This window comes from Typopeltis vanoorti, chromosome 1 (genome assembly GCF_054136105.1).
Source record: "Typopeltis vanoorti isolate ZY-2024b chromosome 1, IOZ_Tvanoo_1.0, whole genome shotgun sequence".
Lineage (NCBI taxonomy): Eukaryota > Metazoa > Arthropoda > Arachnida > Uropygi > Thelyphonidae > Typopeltis > Typopeltis vanoorti.
This window is the reverse complement of record NC_143549.1, coordinates 147,404,051-147,424,287: the sequence shown is the minus strand read 5'-3', so window position 1 is coordinate 147,424,287 and position 20,237 is coordinate 147,404,051. Positions and strand designations below refer to the sequence as shown.

The window sequence follows — 20,237 nt, the reverse complement described above, 5'->3', positions numbered from 1 at the left end:
TGAAAAAAACCCATCTGTATATACTTCTGCTGGAAATGCGCTCTCTACCCTGATCCTGGTGAAAGAATGGGACAAGCTAGTATCCCCCATAGTTCCAGAGGCCAAGTTTCTGAGACTCATCTTCAGGATGAGTGCAAAAAAAAGCATTTAACATCCTTTGCACTCTATCCTCTATCAAATAGGGTGCTGATCGATGTTCAAGCTTGATTATGGGTCCCAGGTTTACAGTTCTGCAAGGGAAAGCATGCTCCGGTGGTTGGATCCTGTCCATTAATAAGGTATCTGATGATGGATAGGGGTCCTACTGGTGCATTTTGCACATCACTCATTCAATGCCTTTATGTCGAATCAAAGAAAAATATATGTCTCTTAGTTATGCCCTAAAAATAAAGTCCCTTCCAGGTCACCCTACATGGACTAGTCTCTTTTCTTTACGTTGGGAGGTCCTGTATCACACACGCTGCTATCCGTCCTTTTGGTATGCACATTAAAGAGACTATGGAAGCTATTGGCATGAGTGCTAACATTATTCCTTAAACAAAACATCATTCCTCCATGGCAGGTTTGCATCCTATCCTGAAACCTCTCACTTTGTCAATTACAGAAGTCTCATACACTCTCATCTGTCTGCTTTCAATTGTTCAATGTGCAGAAAGCAGCTCACTCTGATTTCTGGCCCATCTATACTGATGGTTCAAGATTGGATATTTCTGTTGACTGTGCTGCTGTGTTCCCTAACATTACAATCTCTAACCAGTTCCCACCTGATTACAGTAACTATTCAGCTTGTGCATATCAAAGAAAACTCCTACCAGAAATGTATAATTTATATAGACTCTTTGAGTTCTTTGCAGGCTATCTCCTCTCTGGTATATAATTTAACACTCCCCCCCCCCCCACACACACACACTTGCACTCTCTTGGAGCCAATAGACTCATCATGGAAGGTCTCCCTTAATCATCAATATATCTGTCATATTGTGAACCTTAATCTCATTCATTCTCGGGTTATTCCCAATATACTCTTACAATGCATCTCATTCACCCCCTGCTCTCCATGTAAAACATCTACTCCTCACTCCCATGTTTATCATATTCTTATAAAACATACAGATGACTTCTTATTCTTCTCCCTCACCCTCCATTCTTTATAAACTTGCTCTGTATTAATCCATTAATATTCATTAACTTATATCACCTATTTTCTATTTTTCTATCTACTAAACTTTACAGTTTACTTTTGTCCCTCTTCCCCTAACCATTGTTCTAGAATTTGGATATTGCCTTAGTTATTTGTCTTTGGATCCTCTCTAGATAATTTAATTTTGTAAACCAGATGGCCAAATTTTTGCACAGTAGTCCATGTGTGTGTGTGTGGGGGGTCTAATCATGAGCCTTGTACAGTGGTATAACCACCTCCCATCTCTACTTATTAGTGGCCTCCTCAGAGTACCAATGCACTGTATAGTGTTCATAACTCTTCCAGTGTGATCTCTGTTGATTAATTACTGTTGTTGATTTCTCTCTGTGCAGAATACATCCAAGATTTGTCAGTGTGGTTATGAGCTCTACAGATGCTTCAAAGACACCATTTTTTTAAATAATTTTATGTTCATTAATCCTTCAAACGTGCAAATTGTTGCTATTTGTTAGTAATGAGGCAGAAAAAGAGTATTGTTATGTTGTTTTATGGCAAAAGGATGTTCTGAGATGTACAATACTTCCATTTCCCTTTTCATATATCTGTTTGTGTATCAGACTAGCCACATGTAGCAGTCATGCAGCTAGTCTATGTGATGTTTCCATGTTTGATTGATACTTCATTAAAAATTGAGATTCTGATGTTTGTTTATTGGTATTTGTTTTGAGTTCGAATAGACAATTATTAGAATCTCAAGATTCTGGAGCACCTTAGTAATAGGTGGCATGGAGATAAAAACTGAGAAAATTAATTGTAAGAGGGATATATTGTTGTCATTCTCCAGATTTTATTCTAAATGAATGTATAATATAATACAATCACTATTTCATTACTTTTTTTGTGGTTTGTCTTCCAAATTGGTCTGTTATTTGGTCTTGATTTGATCAACTCTTTTTCTGTCTTTGTAACTCCTCCTGACTTCATTATTACATCAACATTTTGGTCTTCCTTAGTCATTTTTAACTTTTCTTCAGATTCTTGTTTTGATATTTCTCATTCTGTTTAAGCAACCATACCATGTTATGTTATCTCTGCTATACATACTTGAATATAATAACATTATATTATTTTCTAATATTTTAATTTTTAATGCTATTTTGTTATTTATTTATTCGTATGGAGTTTCCTCCCTTTTCTCTCCCATCCTGATTGGGGCGAGTTGAGCCCCCTCATAGGGGGGGTTAAGTATTTATGACTGTAGATCCGTGTGTGTTCACAGGGCCAGTTTGCCTGCTTGCTGGATGAAAAACCCCAGATAAACTAATGGGAAAAACCCTGCTGTCCACGTCCAAGACCAGCTAATTTGGCTATGGCTGAGGAAGATCCTTAAGCTCCTCTCGTCGGCGACAGGAATCGAACCTAGGACACTCCTTTCCCAGGCATATGGTTGCGAAGCACAAGCCACTAGGCTAACACGGAGACATTCTGTTATTGATGTCATCTGTTCTCTTTCTCTCTCCTAATTTATCTCTGAGCTCTTACATTGTTGTTTTCTCAAATGATTTATTTTTAACCCATCTCAAATCCAATATGTTAAAATCAGTTTGAATATTGTCTTGTCTTGTATACTCTTCCATATATATATTTATTCACTTAGCTCCCTTCCACACCAGCCTTACATATTCCACTTTCAGTTTCCATGTTTAATTGCTTTTGTTATCCATATCAGAGCTGTATACTATCACATCTGCTTTAACAAAAACCATTTTAATGGATATCTTTCAGTTTGAACTACTGATTTGCAATTAGCTCTTTCACTTGGTATAGGGTTTCATTTACACATAAAGTTTAAATGTTTTGAAAACTAATAGTTTTCTCATAGTACTTTATGCCTTCTTAGGAATTAACTAAGAGATTGTATTCACATTATTTCTCAACTGTTTATCATAAATTAAAAATCTGGTCTTAGCAACTAGAGTTTTACCTTAACAATCAGAGATGCTATTGATATATGATGTTTACAGAATGATTTGATAACCCGGAATGGTGGCCAAATGATAATGGCTGTGAATTGAATGTTAGTAAGTGTAAAGTTATCCACTTTGGCATATTTATATTGTTGGGATTATGTTACAAGAAATTGATGAAGCTAGGGATCCTGAGTTATGCTGGATAGGAAACTGAAATTCAAAGGTCACATTCAAAAAATTGCAAATACAACTCAGAGGAGAATTGCAATTTTGAAATGAACATACAAGTCCTTGATCTGACTGCACCTGGACTGCTGTGCATAGGTCTCCTGGGTTTGGAGAAGATAAAGAAGAGTAAGAACAATGATATCAGGATTATAGAATGTAGAATGTTGGAGTCTTGACAAGTAACAGACTGATTTGAAGGAAAATTGTAGATAGGAAGTTAGTAACAATGTAAATTTTTCATGTAGTACTATCATATCCTGTACACCCCCTTGAGGGTACATGGCAGGAATTTGATGATGATTACAAGGATAAATTGAGAGTACGTGGAATGCAGATTCTGCTAAACAGGAGAAAGTAGGTGATATGATAGAGGTCTAGAAACCTTTGAAAGGGTGTTATAGATTATCAATTGATGAAATTTTTCATTATGTAGAAGGTGGAGAGAAGACAAGGAGCATTGATGGAAGGATTATTTTTTGATAACAAAACTGATAAGGAATATTGTGACTTAAACAGATTTGGCTACATCTGAATTATAAACAAACAAGAGAGGGATACTTTGCTTGCTGTGGTGTATCATCTGAAAAAGTGCTAATAACATTTTTAAATAGTTATAAATCTGATGGATTGTTATTAATAATGACTATGCCTACCTAAATCCTTAGATTTGATTAATAAATAAGTGTTCAAGTTTCATTCAGATTAATGTGTCACTTCTTCAATAGTTGAGTCATTGTTTTCCGAAATGCATGGATGTTTGTAAATAGCCTTTAGATAATACTTTATTTTCATTATCAGGTTTGACAACACTACCTTGTTTATTGGACATGAATACCTAAAAAAAATAACTTCACTGGTGCAAAATAAATATTTTTGCTTAAATCAGTTAATATTATCATTAATTTTTTATACTTCTAATACTAATAATAGACATTCAGCAAGATAAAATTAAGAAATTTTATTATAGGAAGATATCACACAGTATTCTTGGTTTCTTGATATTGAGAGGCAAGAAGCTGAGAAACAAGTCAGACTCCTTGGGCAGGATGGAGCATATCTTGTAAGACCTAGTAAACGAGCAGGACAAGCAAATCCATACACATTGACTGTTCTTCAGAAGGATCGTGTCTTTCATCTGAATATTAGGATAAGGCCAGAAGGTTTAGTTGCACTTGGAAAGGAGAAACCTAGAGAAAAGGTAGAGTACTTTAATTAATTCACAATATAATACTGGAACAGTTGTGTTGTTTATTAGAATAGTAGTTATTCTAATGATGAAGTGTGTCTGTGAGAGAGAGAGAGACTGGAAATTATACCTATTTTAATCCGTATTTTATCCTGTCTTAAAAAACAGTAAAAGTTTACATGGGAAGTTATGTCTTTTTTATTCACTGTAATATAAAACTTCTCCTAGGAAGAATATATTATTATTTGAGTTGTAAGTCAGCAGTTAGAATTGAAGTTACATTCAGATAGTTTGATGTTAAATCATGTGTGAAACAATGATGCACATTATCTTCACTGTTACTCATCTTCTCTATGAATCACATTACAAAGAAAGTGGCATTAAATCTGATATCAGAATTGAAGATGTTAATCTCAGCTCTTTATGCAGATGATATCATACTACTAAATAAATCCAGGAAGTCTAGAGGATTTCCTAACTACTGTAATTGATTTGGCATGAAAATCAGCAATAAAACGACAGACAATTAAAATAGGCAGGAACGTTGAAAATATCAACTGCATCATGAAAATCAGCAATAAAATGACAGACAATTAAAATAGGCAGGAACGTTGAAAATATCAACTGCATCCTGAATTGAGAATCTTTAGAACAAGCAAAACATTCCAGCTATTTAGGCATAGTTTTAGTGGAGATGGCCATTTATGTACAGAAATAGACATTTATGTACACAATTAGCAAAGCTAGTATCATATGAAATCAACTGAATAAATGATTTAATTAATAATTATTAATTTTGAGATACAAAGATTACAAGCTCTGTACAAAGGATTTCAGGGAACTGTACTCTAGAAATTTGGGGATAGCAGTTGAAGTTTAGAAGGCATATTGCTAAAGTAGCCATGATAGCTCACAGGATTAATTGGTTATTGAAGAACACACTAACAAGCAGACATAAGGTAGTTATCATTCCTCTTTATAAAGCCTTGCTATGACCACATCTGAATTACTGTGCGGTTTCTTGGCAATGAGGAAGTGGTCTGTGGAATGTTCCTTATGAGGATAGATTGACAGTTTCTGGATCAAAAGTTTGTTGATAGGCAAAAACAGGGTAGATATGATAGAAACATTTAGGTTACTTAAAAGATTTTATTATGATTAATACAAAGGATTTCAGCACTTGGCTAAATAGGGCTGAACAAGAAGGTCATGACTAGATTTTTCATTTGGAGAGGAGATAATGAATGAAATGGACTACCTGAGTCAGTTATGAATGCTTTGTGTGTTAATGGTTTCAAGAAGAGGTATGATAGATAGATAGATATTATGTTGATAGTTTGGATCACCCACGTGATCCAAACTATCAACTCCATGGGCACCTCCATGGAGTCCAAAGACTCCATAGAGGTGCCCATGCAATAATAAACTTACAGTAATATCCCACCTTATGATGATCCACTCATAAGATTCTGCATTCATTCATACATAGTGATTTTAGCAACATGACACTTGTGAATCAGTCAATATTGTTGTTTATGACGTTGTTGTTCACTGCATCTCTCTCTCTCTCTCTCTCTCTCTGTGTGTGTTTGGTGCTTCGCTGTTATTTCACCCCTTTCACTGTGTAAAGAGATAGATAGACATCTGTGCCTGTAGTGAGATTCAACCTGTGACCTATTGATTGTAGAGCAGATATTCTACCACTCAGCCAACCAGACTAGCAGAATTAGAGCAGATCTCCAGAATTCAATGTACCATTCAGGTGGAAATTATTAATAAAGCATCTTTAGAGTCATTTTCCTTTTTCATGAAATTTTTTTGTGTATCTAACCCACTGTTTCCAGTCTTCCAGTCCATGTATGAAGAATCCCATAATACCATGTGTTTATTAAACATATGCCGTAGAGCTCTTGGAAAACTAACTCTCTATGTTCACTGGGCATCTACAGATGCCGTATGGTCACTCCGATGCTCGGTGATGTGCCACACCAGGCCTCGCTATGCAGTCCTGTTGTTTGCTTTTCTGGTGGCCTCAACTGTCATCCATCCATCTCATTGATGGTTTACCCCTGCCTCTTTTTCCAGGAACTTTACCTTCTATTACTGTCCTGAGAAGTCCCCCTTCCATCCTTTCTATATGTCCAAAATATTTTAACTTTCTTCTGTCAATATCCTTAAGGAGCCTTGAAGTTCTACTGATCTTTTCTAACACCCATTCATTTGTATGTCTTTCAGTATATTGTGGAAAACTAACCACAAATATAAAACTATAAAGTAACTTTTGTATTAAAAACTATTCATCATATTAGAATCTCCAACTTTTTTTAGAGACTGTACTATTTATGTAAGAATTACATAACAAAAGGGCTTAACTTTGATTATTTAAATTGTTCACAGAAGCAGCTAATGCCACGAAGAGATGTCAGTGTATTATATCACATTATTTGCTTGCATGTGTTCTTAGGCCTGTGTTTATGTTTCGTGCAAGCATAAATGTTTTGCCAGAAGAAAGAATCCCCCCCCCCCACACACACAGTTTGAGACCAGCTACTTTATCTTGCCTGAAAAGTTCTAGAAAATTTTTGCCGTCACACACATGAAACTTATACCATAATGTGCACATGCACTTAGGATTTATGGAGTTTAGTGTAGCTCCTGCTATGCTCCAGCTAACAAGCTGAGGGTTTGAATCCTACCTGGAGTACTGATGTTTCTAAACGTTTTTAGGTCTTAGTTGAATGTCATTGTTTGGTGTGAAATCATCATCCCTTGGAGCTTTAAAATGGCTTGAAAAATCTGTTGTAGGATTTCCAGATTATCTAATCCTTAATTTATCCATAATTCTAGTTCTAATGTATATAGACGACCTTTAATGTGTGGGATTGACACAAAAAAATAAAACTTTTTCAGTAATGCAGTTAGTAATAGCAGCCATAGCATGAATGATATGCAACACTTTTAATGACAAGTGTGCAAATTTCAAAGTGCTGTCAACAAATTATTATCTGGACCCATGGAGTTTAAGATTCATTGCAGGAAGTCCTGAAGCCTTTGTAGCTCAGTCAGTAGATATTGATGGCTTTTGCTTTGAATTCTGTCTAGGATAAGAAAAACTTTTCTAAGAGTTTTTTTTTTTTTTTTTTTTTTTAATCTGAAATAAGTTATTCAAAGGTGGTAAGGTTTTTACTCTCAGAAACCTAGTTTTTTTGTACTTCAAAACAGGCAAACCAATTTACACAATTTGCAGATATAATACAATATCCTCAGCTGCTTTGGCCAGAATTTCAAACAGCTCAACTTCCAGGTGTGACTACTTGTTCTCTCCTCTTTCCCACCTGTCACGCATGAAAAATTCCTTCCTTCATTAGAAACATATATAGTTTTGTGAAATCTCCTTATTTCTGCATGTCAGCTGAAATTGTAACTCCCAAATCTTCAGTCCATTCTTATAGGAAGCATTCTACAGACCTGTCACCAGTGATTACTTCCCTTTGAATCATCTGTGTACTATCTGCTCTTCCTAAGAAACTCAGGCAACTGGATCTGTTACTCCATAGGAAAACTATAAAGAATGCTAATGACTGATTGATTGAGACACAAGCTGATATTCACATGAATTATGACTTTATTGTGATTACTGAAGATTACTTCAGTAATATTCAGCAATCTTTATCTTCTGAAAGATTACTGAAGGTACAGATTCATATTATTATTATTGTGAATAATATGAATATCAGCATTATTACAATTTTTACCTTTACCCAGCAACAAGCTTTTATTGGATTCTTTGAGATGTAAATGCCCCCCCCCCCCTCCACCATTACCACCACTACACTTTTGGTTTTGTAAGATGGGCCTGGATGGCTCTTCTACATTGCAAGCCTTTATATCAGCTTATTCGTCACCATCATGGAAAAGCTTAAATATAGACATTTAAGAAATTAGTAAGTTTCTCTTGTGTCTTTGAATTGTGATGTGTTTATAATATAACAAAACTGTAGTGTGCTATTTACTAGTGCATCTCTTGATATATATTTTTTTCTTTTTTCTAATTCATAGACATTTTCTTCAGTTTCGGAACTAATAAAATTTCATCAGATAGAACCTATCCTTTTGACTAGCTGCGGAGAACCAGCAGGAAAAACTAGTCTTCAAGTATTTCCAAAGAAAGATTAGCAGTTCTTAATAGTGCATTTAGCTCTTAAACATCTCATTTATTTAATGGAAAATGAAAAGGATATAAACTCGCAGTGAGCCTATAATGTATATACGTACAATATGCCTTTCTTGAACTATATATATATATATGTATAAATATTTTTATGAAGAATAGAATGACTATATATATATAGACATCAAGTTAGACTACTTTGGAATTAAAAAAAAAAGTTTGATACAGCACAAGAACAATATTTATAAGAATTTTATGTTATGTTTTTATTTTTTTCTCAGGAAGGATGTAAATATTTTTCAGTGTTACTTTTAAAAAGACATTTTATCGTCATCTGCCTAGTTTGCTTATAACTAAAGTGCCTTAACCAGTTAGTTATTTTAAATAAAATGGCAGAAATGTAAAGTTTTCAAAGTTAGTTTATATTGCATGTTGAAAGCTGTTTTGTATGATATGCAAGATGAACTTGTTAAACAGCCTCATCATTGTGATTGCTGTGTTCTGGTTGTAAAAATTATATTTTTTGTATGTAAATGATGATATTCAAATTGTGTTCAATGTTAACTACCGTAACATACTGTGATTTCACCATAAATTAATTATTCAGAGTCTCAAACAAATTTTATATAGTTACTTATTGCATTATTATTAGTTGCTATGAGCATGGAATAGAATAATGTAATCTGTATATACATATATCTTACTTTATAGATAATATTTCTTTATATGGAAGCAAATATTTTATTTCTGTTTTTATAATTTACTGTATATAACTGATTCACTACTTTAGCATGCATAGGCTAACCTAGAAATATGATCTTTTTTTGCTATTCTAGTTTTTTTAAGAATTGCCATATTTAAAACTAAAATATGTTTTGTACAGCTTTAGAGTGCAACCTCCCTCTTCTACATCCTCATCAATGCTCATGTCATGTGGAGAGGGAGAGATTCCTTGTAAAAATAAAATAGATGATAAAAAAACTTTGTTCACTTTTGATTAATCTTCCACAAATTTAAATGCATTTGAAAAACAAGTGATCAATGACTCCAAAAAAAAAGTATTCACATACTAGATATGTCAAAAACAGTGTTTTATATTTTTACTTTTTTTCTACACAGTTGATGATTATTTTACATTCCTTTAGACCAAAACTTGGTCAGAATTGCAACTTTGATCCATCATTCTTGTATTAATAAAAGTTAAAGCTCTGTTGAATTTATAAATAATACTTTTGTTTGTCATGTAAGTGAAGAATTCTCTCTTTATGCTTTAATTGTGCAGTTTTAAATTAACCCTAGATTTAGCCATCCTGACCATGTGATAGCGTACAATATATTGATAAAAGGCATTAATCGGCTTAAGTCCTTTTATTCTTGAGGCCTTGACAATAAATTTTAGAAAAAAGCATAACTTATGACTCAAATGTTATTTAAATTATTAATCTTGCACTGTATGTTTGATTCCATCAACAAGAACAAAATTGAACATCTTAAAACCTATAACATTAGACTCTTTGAAATACAAATATTGATCATGAAGTATATAAAGATACCAAAGTAATTGTCAGATTTAATCTGTGTTTTTATCCTATTAAATTTGACAATTACTTTGGTATATAGTATTTTTTATTTACTATTTATCATGAAGAAATATGCAAAAACCATAGCCAAAGAACCAGGTCTAGAAATACACAGCACGAATATCAGTCATATTAAATATGTAGATAATATTATTCTTGCAGAATCTAGAGCACATTTGGAAAAGACTATAAAATTTTTAAAGGAAAATGTAAAACTTTTGGAATGAAAATCAATCTAAGCAAAACAAAAAGAATGAAAATAGGAAGAGACGAGAAAAAAATTTCATTAAACTTAGAAACACTTGAAAAGATAAAGCAATTTACACATCTTATTACTGATAATCTCAACAACACAAACAAAAATACAGATTTAACATAAGGATAGAACAATCGCTTAATCCAGCCTTTTATTCTGTTGAGTGCTACCCTGTGACCCCTTTGCGTGCGATTCGAAACTCTGAATGTGTACCAGCTTTTTTCCCGAAATCATCAGATATACAAATTGCCACACGCAATTCACCTGAACTTGTGGTTGCAATCTTCAGAAATAGTGTTCGTCATTAGGTTTTTGACTCCATTGGATAAAAACACACACACACACATGGTATTTCAAATTCAAGTACTCATATTCAGAGCAATCCATAGAGATATTTCCAAAGCAATGAGGAAAATGCTGCAGGAGCACTTTGCAAGTATATATGCCTAAAGACTGTGAAAAGGCCTAATGACACTAAATGCAGTGTGACACTTCGTTTGAAGTAGTTTTACAGTCCAACCAGGAAGAGGGCATAAATCTTAAATTCCACAAATGACTAAAGATGTTGCAACAGTTATTGAGCAGTCAAATGAGAATGCTGTAGCGAGACAATTTGATTTGCCATACACAACGGTATGGAGAACTTTGCACAAAGTATTGCATTGATTACAATATAAACTCAGCCCCAGCCAAGAGTTGCAAGAGGGAGATGCCAACATCCGAGAAATGGTTGCGTTGCCATTTCTGGCATGCATGGAAGGTGGATGAAGGCCTTGAAACATCTCATGGAGTGATATAGAATATTTCCATGTTTGTGAACAGTAAACACTCAAAAACTGTCACATCTGTAATATAGAGAATCCCTGGGCATTTCAAAAAATTCCTTTAGATTCCCTAAAAGTCAGTGTGAATAGGAGGATTTACGGTAAAGTTTGTAATCGAGCTATTTTACTTCTAGGAAATCCATTGAGCTGGACCTTTGACCTGCACGGTCAAATCTATGTGTTATTGGGACATGTTCAGTAATTTTGTCATCCTGCGACTGCAGCAAAGAAGGTGCTTGAACAGAATAGTGTTAATGCACAATGGAATACCTAAGTCAAAAAGTTCAACAGTTGATTCATCAGTATTTAATGGAGGATAATCGCTAGCTGATTACCTAGAAATGGCTACTGCAGCACCGTTTTAAGGTAACAGAGGCCCTGCTCTTTAGGGCTCCCATTCTGTTATTGTAAACTAAAATGAAATTACCAAAAAATGAATTAAGAAACAGCATGGCACAGTCACGATTAAACCACCCAAGTTTAATGAGCATTGAACATGAGATTTTACAAAATATTAACTTTGATGACCGAATACATGATTTTGCCACATCAAAATGTAGAAAAATCACTGTATAATGTTGGTTTTGCTATGGGGAAGCATGTGGGTGGGAAGGAGTGGATTGTTTTGAATATTGCCTTCCACGATGGAATTATTTGGGACTTCAAAACCGATGAGTATCTTATTATTATTACTGAGAAATGCGATAAGGGGGCATCACATATTCTTCCTGCCAGGGGATTTTGGCTTTAGGGTTACCACAAACATGATGTATTGGGGCAAAGTTGTTTTTCATCTCAGATTTGAAAGACAAAATTGCACATTTCCACAGATCACTTGCACCCTGCTTTAGATAATACTGTAGGGTGGTATCAGTTATTGGTCCCACATAAAGCCCAATACATTGAATATCACCTTCATTGATCATCCAGATCTTGTAGCATGTCAGCTCTATGTGATGTGTTTTTCATATCACATCACATTATAAAAATGTCCAAGCGACATTTTTTTCGGATGCCTCTCTTCTGGTGGTCTACTACTCTGGCGCTTTGTTTCAGGCTCATACTCAAACACCACTTTTCGTCACCAGTAACGATCGTTTCAAGGAAATTTGAGTCGTTATGAGTGGTTTTAATGAGGTCCTTGCAGTGTTCGATTCAACAATACATTTTTTGGTGGTTGGTCAACTTGTGGGGGACAAATTGTGAGTTCAATTTATTAAGGCCCAAACTCTTGGTCAAAATGTTGATTTTGGAAACCCTAATTCATCTTCAATCAATTGCACGGACGATTTCGGGTTTTCTTTGATGAAATCGCCCATTCCAGTTTTTGGACGGCCAGACTTTTTGATTTCCTCAAGCATCTCATGACCACTGAAATCTCTTAAACCACTCATAAACTTGAATATGGGATAAGCATTCATCACCATGTGTTTCGGTAAAACGTTTACCAAGTTTAACATAAAAAGCAATTGCATCACTGTTTGAAACTCATTTTCCGACCTTTCGTCAAAACACACTATCACTCTTGGCACTATAACTCTGCTTCTAATGAAACAAGTCATAAATAGTTGACACAACACTAATGAAGGTTGCCGCTTTCGACAACAAAATTATACAACAGGTGGCATCACTAGTTTCTTCTATTTTCGAAAAGTTCGATTTCTTTTTGGACAGAGGGTGTATATATCTTACCGTTTGAGAAACCAGTCAACTCTCCTGTTTTCAAAATCATGGCTTCTGCCAGACGAGCACCCATAATATCTTACCGTTTGTGACTTATTTTTTCACAGTATTAACAACACCACAAACACTTATCCACAAGGATGTTTTATTAACGCTAATATTTCGCTGATTTTCAACTCAGCATCATCAGAGCACAACACACATGTAAACGCGACAGTGAGTGAGTGAAAAAATATAATTGCAAAAGACAAAAGAACTAAAGTCCTATTTTGGCGCCCTCTAACGAGAAAAAAAAAGGCAGCAGTTATCCAGGAGCTTTTCTTAGGATAACCGTCTCCCAAATTTTTGGCAAATTAATGCAACCATATTTGTTAAGGTTGGGAGAATTCTTCAAAGCCATTGCTGACTCAAAAAATAATCTTTCAGATCTATAACGACTCCTAAATAGCACATTCGTTTTCCTTCATCTAATCCTGTGTGAAGGAGTGTCCAAAGCGTGGTCTGCCAGTCCCGACTTGCCATGGTAATAGTAGCGAATGTATCTTTCATGTTCTTCCAGGCGGATGTTCAACATGGAACACTTTGAAAACAAAGTACTTACCACAGCTACATACAAGCCACAAGTTTGATTGCGCTATGTAGATGATGTGTTTGCCATCTGGCCCCATGGAAGACACTTTGGACGCTTTTGTCACCTACCTAAACAGCCAACATCCCAAAATTCACTTCACAGTAGAAAAAGAATCAAATAACTGTCTACCATTTCTTGACACATTAGTCACCTGCCTTTCAGATGGATCACTATCTTTTTCTATTTACAGGAAGCCTACACACACAGGAAGATACCTACATAAACAATCACATCATCATCCAGTCCAACAGTACGGCATTTTAAAAACACTTACACACAGAGCCAGAGCCATTTGTTCTAACGATACAGCTCTGACCACTGAACTCCAGTACCTGCGCCATACGTTCTTAGCCAACGGCTACAATCCCTACAAAATAGAAAAAATACTACATAGGCCCATTACTCTGCCCCCCCCCCCTAATACACAAGAATACAACATGACCATTTCCATTCCCTATATCAGAGGTACATTGGAAAAGATAGCCAAAGTATTGTTGAAACATGGCCTTCGCACCACCTTCAAGCCTCATGTCAAGCTGGCAACTCTGATCTGCTCGCCAAAGGATAAACTTCACCCTTTAGCACACCCAGGAGTGTATGAAGTTCCATGTGACTGTGACTTGGCCTATTATGGGCAAACAGGAAGATCAGTGAACATCCGCCTGGAAGAACATGAAAGATACATTCGCTACTATTACTATGGCAAGTCGGGACTGGCAGACCACGCTTTGGACACTCCTTCACACAGGATTAGATGGAGGAAAACGAATGTGCTATTTAGGAGTCGTTATAGATCTGAAAGATTATTTTTTGAGTCAGCAATGGCTTTGAAGAATTCTCCCAAACTTAACAAATATGGTTGCATTAATTTGCCAAAAATTTGGGAGACGGTTATCCTAAGAAAAACTCCTGGATAACTGCTGCCTTTTTTTTTCTCGTTAGAGGGCGCCAAAAATAGGACTTTAGATCTTTTGTCTTTTGCAATTATATTGTTTCACTCACTCACTGTCGCATTTACATGTGTGTTGTGCTCTGATGATGCTGAGTTGAAAATCAGCAAAATATTAGCGTTAATAAAACATCCTTGTGGATAAAAGTGTTTGTGGTGTTGTTGATACCGTGAAAAAATAAGTCATGAATAACCATCAACGCCTAAGCTTATCAGTTAGATCTTACCGTTTGAGAAACCAATCAGCTCTCATGTTTTCAAAATCATGGATTCAGCTAGATGGGCACCCATAACAAACCCTCTATCGAACTCTGAAAGATCCCGTTTTTACCATTGTGATCATCACTATTGACGATTACTGATAGCAGCATTCTTAGATAGTTACCAAGAATACGTGACCAAATGTTTTGCATATGCAATGAGACTTTTATGTAAAGTCATAAAGGTATCTACTTCGGTAGCTTATATGTCTAAAATCAATACCTATTATAAAAACAGACATGTTCTTATTTTTCTCTTTTTTTAGCAATTTAAAGGACAAAGTATAATAATCATCATTACTAATTGTACAGAAATTTGCTGTAAGATCGAATTATTTCTGTCCATACAGCAATATGGCTGAACAAGCGCCCTTATTAAGCCGCACCACGAGGCAGGCTGCCGCTATGCTACACCCTATCACCGGTATTGCATAAAACACAGCTTTCAATGTTTCCACTTCCGTTGTACACGCTCTTTGAACCAGTGAAGATAATGCTGCATGTTAGTTTGGGTAATGTCCTCTGTTCTGAATGTTCTTGTGCAGATTCATATTCCAGTCGATGTTCGGAACACCACATTCAACGTGTCAGCTGAAGAATAGCGGATTTTACATATCCTTTGTAGCACCCCTACAGTCAGGTTCAGTAATTGTGGTGGGTTGTCCACTGCTGGTAGCACTTGCAGTTGAATCCTTGTACTTCCATCTTAGTAGTGATACCAAACAATTAACACTTAACAATTAGTGATACCAAATCAGTGAACAGTTACGTCTGAAAGATTTGAATCTTATCACATCACCTTTCAAACTCCATCAATTCCCTTCTCATAGCCGTTTCGCCCGGACACAGTTGTAGTGACTTGAGAGCATCATATTCCTTCAATTTATACCAGCTACAAACATGACACGATACATTTCACCCATCGGGAGAGGGTGTCTGTTGATTTCTTTCCAAGAAATGTATGTAAAATACAGCACAGTGTTACCACTACAATGAATGAAGGTCTTCTACAACTAGATAAGGATTCGGCAATAGAGACAATTTGAATATTAGTCCGAATGCTAAGAGGTTTAGTCGAACTGGTTAGGTTCTTGAGGTGTTTGTGTAATTGAGTCTCAGTTTCAGGGTTGAACTTATGTACAGGTGCATGAGGCTCTAGCTGAGGAGGAGAGGGTCCCCAAAAAATTCGAGTCGATTTAAGGGTTCCAAACAATGAGGAAGGAGTCTCCAGAGCAGTCTAGCGCTTCAGGCAATGGTGGCCTCGTGAAGTGTAAGTATGACCCTTTTCAGAACAGGAAAGATTCAACAGGAATGGAAAGCAAACATGTATGATAATCTCATTGCACAAGGGTAGGGAAAAGACATATGTCTTACTATTGACTTCTCAGAATCTGCGGAATGATGGTGAAGATTTTAGTGAAGTTGGGAAGAAGTTGAATGGTATAGAAATATAAGTGCAGGTATTCGACAAACGTATCAGAAAGTGGTATATGGGAGAGAAGTAAATCTTAAATTTAAGGGGACCATTAATGTGACTCAGATATCCTTGGACTATACCTATACATTAAGGATATAGGGAAAGTCCTGTGAGGAGAGGTTCAATTGTTTACTGATAATGCATGGCAATCGGATATGCTGCTGGTACTCTGCATTTAAAGGATGATTTGAATAGGCTTGAAATGCCAGCCTCGTTGCCCAAGTGGTTAGCATATATCTGCTCTCCAGCCAAAAGGCTGTGGATTCTAATCCTGCCATGGGTATGGATGTTTGTGATTGTCTGTGAAATACTAGTAGTGGTGATTGGCGGTAGATGGCGTTGGTGTAGGACGAAGGTTGTTGGTGAACAGAGTTGTAAAGCCCTCCCTCGATGAGTCCTTGGGCTCCCTGGAGGGAGTCCAACACTAATAAAATGTGGACAAATGAAAATGGCTATCAATTGAATGTCGGTAAATGTGAAAGTATGCACTTTGGTTTAAAATCACTGATTTTAAACAGCATCGAGCGAAGAGACTGCAGCAAACTGCCTCCAGCTCGTGGCACCAACACAATATATTATCGATCGAAATTGCATTTGTTGTATAGCCGATTTTCTGAGACGAAAAACCCGAAGTTTTGGGCATAAAAACCAGCTAACATCAGCCAACTCGAGAATGGGCTGAAAGGATTAGAAAATTTCAATGTGAGAACTACATGGTGCATAAAACTCAAGGACAAAAATTTTTCTGAAGATTACAACTGCAAATTCAGATGAATCAGCTTGTGGCAATCTGTATAACTGACGATTTCAATTAGAAAACAGGTATACATTCATATTTTCAAATTGCGCGCAGGTCAGGTGGCAGCACCGAACAGGATAAAGTGCAAAAGATTTCACTAAGCCAATTATTTGAAGGAAATTTCTTTGCGTTAAGGAATAAAGTTTAAAAATTGGATTTCTTGTAATATACATTATCTAGACGATTTCACTGTGGGAAGAATTATTAGAACGCTTGAAGGATTACTGATATTTCCACAGAGTTTGGAATCTCACATAGCATTGTATCCAGGCTTTGGATAGAGTTCCAAACCAATGGTAATGTGTTCCAGACATATCCTAAGAGGTCTCCCTCACTACCACAGAGCATGAAGACAGATTTTGGGTTATAACTGCAAAACATAATCGATGCACAACAGCAAATCAACTTGCAGTCCGGCTCTATTCAACACAGGTACGTCGATATCAAAATGTGGCAAGACGTCTGCGACAAGTAGTCCAATATGCCTGTAGATTGTGTCTCTTTATTCACAGCTCATCATAGATGTTTTGAGTGGTTGTGTATCCATAAAAATTGGACAAGAAGCCTATAAGCTAATATACCCTTTACAGATGAGAGCTGTTATAGTCTTTCCTCCAATTCTAGATGACGCTTAATCTGCCGTGAAATTGGAACTGCTTACCATCAAGAGGATGTTCTTGAAAGGGATAAATAAGGTGGTACTGGGGTCATGGTGTGGGTTGGAATTATGTTTAATGGATGCACTGAGGTACAATTGCTGGAAAAAGGAAGTATGACTGATGAACAATATTGCAATGAAGTGCTTCCAAGTCATGTTGAATGGCTTCATCCAATGGTGCTGTAGGCAAATTCATTTTTGTGGATGGTAATGCCACACTACATCATACATGTGCAGCAGAAATACTTCTGGAGATCGAGGATATTAACTGAATCGAGTGGCCAGCATGGTCCCTAGATCTCAACCTGATTGAACACGTTTGGGTCGCAATAGGGAGACTCACTGCTGCTCTTGTAAAGCCACATCTGCTCTACTTTTCGTAGCTCTTCCCAACTTTGCATCATCTGCAAATAAACTGAATATCCACATTCAAACCTCACCCAGTATCATTAACATATATAGGCTAAACAATGGTCCTAAAAATAGACCCTTGAGGCACACAAGTGACTTCCTCCTCTTGGGATATTTCTTTCCTACACCAATTGTTGATACCTACCAGACAACCAATCTCCAATCTAATGCACTAATCTAATATCCGATCCTATCTGTTCTAGTTTAACAACTTATCATGTAGCAATCTATCAAGTCTTTATAAAATCCAAATATACTACTGTCTATTCTATCTCTCCCTTGCCTAATGCCCCTATCACCTTAATGTAATAAGAAATTACTAAAACATCACTTTCCTTTAGCAAATCAGTGCTGTCCATCAAAAGGAATACCAATATATTGTCAATCTAATTCTCTCTCTCCAAGTGTTGGATCTCCTTTAGCATATCCCGATTTCTCTTGGAATAGACTCAAATATACTTTGAATAGTTTCTGGCAGAATTCTGTACCATTCTTTTTGAAGAACATCTTCAAGTTGTTTTAAAGACAGAGGTAGGAATCTTTCTTATTCTAGTCTTCAAAACTGACCAGTTTCAATAACATTCATATCTGGTCATTGTGCAGGCCAGGGAAATCATTTGTATTATGGGATGCACTTGATTATCCAAAATGTCCAAATAATCACTCGCAGCAATTCTGTTATGAAGAGTAATAATGGAAACAAAATACCATATTGCTTACAGGCTATCACAGAACTGCCCCTGTGATTTACTGTTGGAACTATGCATTCCAGATTGTAGACTTCCTTGGGTGTTTTTCAACATAAACTCATCCTCCTGAGAAACAGCATGAAAGTTGACTCATCTGATCACGTCACACGTTATCAGTTTTCTAATGTTAAGGTTTGATGGTCGTAATAGCCACATTTACACATCTGAGCAACCTTCAATAATCAGAGGTTTAGTAATTTCAGTTCCTGTGTAAATTGGATTGATAAAGCATCATGAATCCAATTTTCATGTCAGACTGTTTTTGTAGAAACAGGTTCTGTGAGATGAATATTCCGTTCTGCCACAGTAGTTGTGCGATTTTTCAAAAGGATCCCTCTCAATTACCGATGAACTGTCATTTTTGATTTTTGTTCATGGCAAGACATCGGTCTTAGATGTCTTGCCATGATCTGTGTATGCTAAGATAACCTTAAAAATTGTTGATCTTGATACACCTAATAATGTGACAGTTTCACTGATGCTCCAGCTAAATGCAGACCAACACTTTGTTTTCTGTCAAAGTTGGACAAGTCTCTCATTTTCCGATTTTTTAACACAAATTATCACTGTTACCAGTGCACTTGCATGAGAACTGCAGAGTGTAAACAAAACAAGAACATTGTGTTGTGCTGCCACCACAAATTCTATTCTTAAATATCTTAGTGTTTCCATTATTTTGTCTGACCTCTGTATATCCTCCACAATAGCTATCCTTTTAGCATATTTTAAAATTAGTGTCATCATTCTATAATGATTTTTTTTTTCTACTGGTTACACTGAAAGTTTTTTCACTTGGTTATACTATAAATTAAAGATGCCAAGAAATTATATTCTTGGTTTAATTCTTTATCCAAGTGTAAGCAAACAAATTTTGAGAGCAAACATTCATCATCAACTTCATGATCAACTGGAGGAAGATTTGACACCTCATTTATAATGACATCCTCTGCTGAGATATTCAAATCCAAGATTCTCACTTGTGTCCTCTTTTACATACTGCCTGATATCGTTGTCCCTCAAAATTCATTTTCTTTACTTCCAGATTCTGTTTCATCTTCCCAATCTATACTGTTATAATTTAAATTGTTTACCCTTTTTATTTGCTTATATATTTCATGGTCACTACCCTCTATATTACTAAGTCTACAGCAACATCCGACTAAGTATTTCATTCTGTTTGCCTCTATCTGACACCATATTTTCTCAAAACCACTGCTATTATTTCCTCCTTGCATAATTTAAAAAAAAAAATAAAAATAAAAAA

The 20,237-nt window shown here is 35.9% G+C and overlaps 1 protein-coding gene across 3 annotated transcripts in view; it reads left to right on the top strand.

The window, feature by feature from the left end:
• LOC150110523 (uncharacterized) overlaps positions 1-10,107 on the top strand; it is a 245,728-nt gene extending 235,621 nt beyond the window's left edge. For all 3 annotated transcript variants that reach the window (XM_090399580.1, XM_090399594.1, XM_090399588.1), the window contains 2 exons: positions 4,307-4,537; positions 8,585-10,107. In XM_090399580.1, coding sequence (XP_090255706.1) covers positions 4,307-4,537; positions 8,585-8,701 — 348 coding nt within the window. In that variant the 3' untranslated portion in view covers positions 8,702-10,107. The remainder of the gene's footprint in view (positions 1-4,306; positions 4,538-8,584) is intronic.
• Positions 10,108-20,237: the final 10,130 nt, after the last annotated feature.